General features: G+C 37.8%; 1 protein-coding gene across 1 annotated transcript; it reads right to left on the reverse strand.

Annotated features, from left to right (window-relative positions):
• Nucleotides 1-319: 319 nt before the first annotated feature.
• Nucleotides 320-4,899, reverse strand: LOC129765167 (proton-associated sugar transporter A-like). The gene is made up of 7 exons (XM_055765082.1): nt 4,721-4,899; nt 1,671-2,122; nt 1,090-1,616; nt 894-1,024; nt 666-840; nt 512-607; nt 320-451 (listed from the first exon to the last, which is right to left on the reverse strand). Exons 1-7 carry the CDS (start codon nt 4,843-4,845, stop codon nt 320-322), a joined length of 1,638 nt encoding a protein of 545 aa, XP_055621057.1. The 5' UTR covers nt 4,846-4,899.
• Nucleotides 4,900-5,379: the final 480 nt, after the last annotated feature.

Consider the following 5,379-nt stretch of genomic DNA (forward strand, 5'->3'; position numbering starts at 1 on the left):
GTCAGATAACTTTATAAATCCCGATTGGGAAGTTGAACTTGACGGAAAAACAGGGACATTTGGGGTTTTTGATGTTCCCTCGAGTGTTGGGTCGTTCGAAGGTGAATCATTCCCACGGAAGCCAGGAGGAACCTGATACGTAGTACGGTGCTTGTTAAATCACATTCAGCGCTTTCTGTCTCGATTATTAAATAACAATTAGTCTAAAATGAAACTTATCAAAATTATACATTGATGGCGTAACGCTGTTGTTTTAAAAGTATCTTTTTATATATGGAATGAAACTAGCAATAAATAAACAGTCTTGCGTAAACAACATTCAGAGATCCATGAACGCTATTTGGGTGGCCGATATGGCTGCCAAACCGGAAAATAAGCTGGCGGAGTACATCACGATGGTTGTGGTTCCAAAAGCATCTATCACACTCCCTATAGTTAGTGATATTACAACCTATAAATTTAACATAATTAGATCGCAACTACAGATTTCACCTTGATTCCTGATGTTTACCTGTGCCAAAAATAGCATACTGCTGAGCGTTGAAACGTCGGCTCCGAATCCGCGGTTTTGTGTGTTTCGAACATATGTCCCGTTAACGATCTCAAACTAAAATTAGACATGAAAATGATTAAACTGTTCTAGATTCAAGCAGTAGTGTACCTACCGAGTTCTTCGTATGATACTGGGAGATTAACAGAAACGGTATGGAGAAAATAGTCGCATACTTGATACCCATTGTGATGCAGCAAATGAACACCGCAAATTTTTGGTGAACAAGGCCTGTCGCAATCATTCCCAAGCTATTAAGCATTAAACCCACGATGTAAAGTTTCCGTGCTCTGTAAAAGTCTAGTTAATACCTGTTACGTTGACATGCTTCCAATAAACCTACCTAAACAATCCAATTAGCCTCTCGATTATTACAGAATAAAGTGAACTACTCAGTATAAATACACCCAATCCTAAACTACCAAAGCGCACGCCTTGATTATAAAGCTCGTATTCCTGTGATCCTTCTGGTGCCTGAAAATAACAAAATATTATTTATTGACATAGTTGATTTACATTGAACAACTCTCCATACTCACAATGGCATCGCCGTTGAAGATCTCTCGCCCAACAAAATCCGTAAAGTACAAACAATAACTCAAATAGCCCAGATGAGACAGGAATTGTGTGAAGTACAATATCCGAAGTGCCTTGGGCATTCTGATGAGATTTTTTAGAAACAAACTGAAACTTAGAGATTTTTCTGTATCTTCATCGATGGAATTGCCACCGACTTCCAATTTCTCCGACCCGATTGGTATCACGCTGCTTGCGGACAGGAGGGACAGTTCGCGTTTTTTCTCCTCCTCAAAAACCGCTCTCGTAATAGGTCGTAATAGTTCATCCTGTTCCATCAGTGCCAGCGGAACCTCGTGGTAACTAGTTAGGGTTGTTGTGAGACCAATGAGAACGACAATCACAACGGCGGCGAACATGGTGACTTCGTTAGATCCCAACAAATTGCCCAGATCCGTTTGGGCCCAATCGATTGATCCCAGCATGTACCCGGCGAACCCACCGATTCCTCCAATCATAACCGCTGTAGTGATCACTTTTGGTCGATCCTCTACAATTCAATTTTCATTACTTTCTTTAAAAGTTAGGATATATTGTAACATACCTTTGATACACATATCCATGAAATACGTTCGAGAAACCCCATTGCTCGTTTCAACGTTGAAATCCATCATAATAAGTCCCAGTACAGTAATCAGAACACCCCATCGAAACCCAGTCATCTGGGAAACGGGAACATCGTCGTCCGCTAGCAGTAACCCTACGGTTCTTCCATTTGGTAAGATGAGCAAGCCGATTATGAGTCCGACACCAAGTGCCAGAAGTACAGGTCGACGTCGACCCCAATCCAACCGAATCTGATCACTGATGGACGCAATAAGTGGGGCCAAGACCGCACCGAGCGTCGGTGAAATAGCCCAAATCATGGTCATGTAGGTGTGCGTTAGGCCGATTCCAAGCAGGATCGGTGATACGAACGCAGTTTCCACGGCGTACGTGAACTGGATGCCTACCATGTGGAGCGTTAGACGGACCATTTCCCAACGCGTTTTGGGTCTATAGGGTGAAAAGTGAGAATCTGTAGTTTGGCTCTGTTTTCTGGCTATCTTGTTTCAAATGCTATACTCGTGGAATGTGTGAAGGACATGTGAAGTGATAGCAAATTTGTGTTACCATTGTTTGTTTTCTGTCATCAATGCATTGAACTGACGCTATGGTGAAGCAGGTGTTAAGGTTTTGCACCAAAAAATTATTTGGGGAATACCAAGTTATCCAATAAGTTATATTAAGTTATTAATTTATTTGGGCTCGCGTGCCAGTCGCGAAACTGCTTTCAACTAGGATTGCACTTGTGCTAATCTTGATCATAATGAAGCAGTGCTACTCTTTTCGAGGTTGTTGAGATTAACAGATAGAGTTAATTTCGTTTATTTAGTCACCAAGAAAGTAAATGTCATTCTGAAATTTTGTGTGTGATTTGGTTTCGCTTGCCAGTAGCAAAACTTTCTCCACTAAGGATGACAGCTGCACTTATCTCGAGCAAAGTATTGTTCTGCGAGCACAAGCATGAATCATCAAACAATTATCGTCAAACGATTTTATAATACAAAAAAACATTCCAAGGTGACCAAACTGGTAGAATGGTTATTTCAAAATTTTCGTTGCATTATAAAATGTTATCCGCAGTTATAAACAAGCGACTTGAATTAAACCACAGCGTAGTTCTACGTCAACAATGCGGTCGTGTCTTGAACACAACCTCCTATAATTTTTAATTATTTTCAACTCTGAAAAGCCTCAATATGCCACAGAAACGTACACGGTTAGGAACAGTTTCAATTCACTGTGAAATTTGGAACCGATTTATGGAAGTCCCACTTCATGATAAACACATCCAATGCAATCTCATCAATGACATCATTAGAATTAATTTCAGCGGCCTTCCAATGTCTACGGAGGCTTGGTATCTTTCCATCGAGTTTGCGAAATTCTTTTAACAATACACTTCTGTGGCTCAGAAACATTTCTCAGCGATCAGTTGAAGCTGCGAAAAACGATTAAACAGATTGAACAGCTCTAATAATGTAACACACTGTATATTCTTAGCGAAACCATGTTGTCCTCATAAGCCCAAAGAGTTGTCTACAAACTCGATGGACAGGGCTTTTTTTTGCTTTCTCAATAAAAACTGAACTCCTTGATTTGATCCTGACATGGTTGGTGCGGTCGATAGCCTGCAAATGGGACTTCATGAATACTAAACCCTGACCTTCCAGTTGTTGAAGGATGACGTTATTCAAATCAGCAGCTTTTCCCACCCAAAACGGAAAAAAACTAGGAGTGAGTTCTATATGTGATATAACTGCAAGGTTAACGTAGGATTACCTTAGTAATCATTTGTTTGAAATTACGTCTAAATCGTATCGTCGTTATGAATTGTTGTAGTGGAAAAATTGTTTTTTTCGAACCATCGGTTAACTTTGAAAAATTATATCACAAAAACGAAAAAATGGCATCTCTGATATCGAGATATGTTATGTTAAAAATCCTCAGCTTTCAAGAAAATATATAAAAAAATATAGCGCCCTCTAGTCCAAAGCCACAAAATCAATAAAAAACGACTACAATCAATAATTACGAAAATAAAATGTTTTATGCCATTAAATATTTTTTTATAAGAAGTTACTCACTGGCTTCAACTTTATACCATTCTGAATCTTATTTTGGACACTTTGTTAACTTAATGCACTGATGATATAACTATAAAATTAATATCACAATTACTTCTTTAGAGTAATCCCTTGGTTTCACTATCATTTCATATGAGAACTACATTTGAATTATAACATAATCCTCAAAAATCTGACAACACTACTCATTATCGTTTGTGTTTGACGTTTGCTTAACGTAACGTAACGTGATCATCAATATTTAAATTTCTGCCGTGTTTCATCAGTTCTCATCATCATTAACAGTTTACTGTGATTGGTTGGGAAGTGTTTCGAAGTTGACTATGAAATACAATCAAGTGTAATGTAATTTTCGTTCAAAAAATTACAAAATAAAGTGTCCGAAATTTGATTTTTTTTATAATAGTGTCCGAAGTTTGATTCTTATTCGCTTCATTTGAAAAGAACTTTATTCGATGGTTTTTTTTATGTTTTCAATCAAATAGGTACCAAAGTAGAAAACTTGAAAGCATATCGAACTAATTTATTGAAAATATCAACCAAAAAATACCTGTGAATAAAGTTTAGATCTGTTTTCTGCTTTAAGCGTCCGAAATATGATTCAGAACGTTAGTTCAAAAGTTATGAATTTTAAAAAAAAGTGGAAAAAATGTATTTTTCGGACCACCCTAAAATGGAAATGAATACCTTAGCAAAAAAATAAAAAATACGGGTCTAATTATTTGCGATAAAGATCAAATCTACCACTTTTCACGAAAATCTGAGAACCACTATATCGGTTTGGCATGGAATGGCTGTATTTGTAGGTAGTGATAACTTCAAGTAGAATGAAGTCCTTCAAAATTTTCGAATTCTACTATTTTTGAAACACTCACAAGTAATAACATTCAATTTTATATATTTTCATTCTGGAGAAAGTTTCTATCACTTGAATTACATTATCGAAACAAGCCACATTGTTTACCTGAAGAGATGTGAATAGTCTTTCGGTTGTCTCTTGGCATGCTCGTATCGTTTTTGCAATAGCTTCTCCATAATCTGCGCCTCCAGGATACGACTATCAATGTTTGACTTTTCGATGTCCATCATGTGAGCAATAATCTAAAACTAACCACCGTTAATTATAGTCTAGTTCCTGCGCGTGTTTTTTTGTTGCACATCCTTTTCCGAAACTCACTGATCAGCGGATCTGGAACAAGTGTCAGCGCGTTATATCTAAGCCGGATTTTATTCGCTTTAATGAAGAGGGGAAATGGTACCCGAAGATAACCCTTATCATATTAATTAAGTTCGAATTTATTCGGTATGCATATTTCGATTGATAAGACAGAAGTCCTACTGTTCGTGGACAACTCGAACGAACTGTCTGCTGCCAGATGTTTCCGCATAATGCGCGTGTGAATCTAAATAAAAACAGCCACATATCTTGGTGCTAAACAAACCTTTTTGTTCCCATGGTGAAGCCTTATCACTTAAAATTATCAGTGCATCATTTCCCATCGTCTTCCATACGTCAGTCATTGACCACCTTAACCCAATGGCGATTCAAAAACACCTATTATTACCTACAACCGTACTATCATGTTGCCGATAATGAATGAGTTGAGCATTGTTACGATTCTC

This window comes from Toxorhynchites rutilus, chromosome 2 (genome assembly GCF_029784135.1).
Source record: "Toxorhynchites rutilus septentrionalis strain SRP chromosome 2, ASM2978413v1, whole genome shotgun sequence".
NCBI lineage: Eukaryota > Metazoa > Arthropoda > Insecta > Diptera > Culicidae > Toxorhynchites > Toxorhynchites rutilus.

Excerpts from the sequence above, each read along its gene's own strand:
- LOC129765167 (XM_055765082.1), bottom strand. The coding sequence starts at position 4,845 with ATGATGGACATCGAAAAGTCAAACATTGATAGTCGTATCCTGGAGGCG. Across the intron at positions 2,123-4,720 it reads GACTATTCACATCTCTTCAG|ACCCAAAACGCGTTGGGAAA; the intron begins GTAAACAATGTG and ends TTCACCCTATAG. Across the intron at positions 452-511 it reads GTATGCTATTTTTGGCACAG|GTTGTAATATCACTAACTAT; the intron begins GTAAACATCAGG and ends TTAAATTTATAG.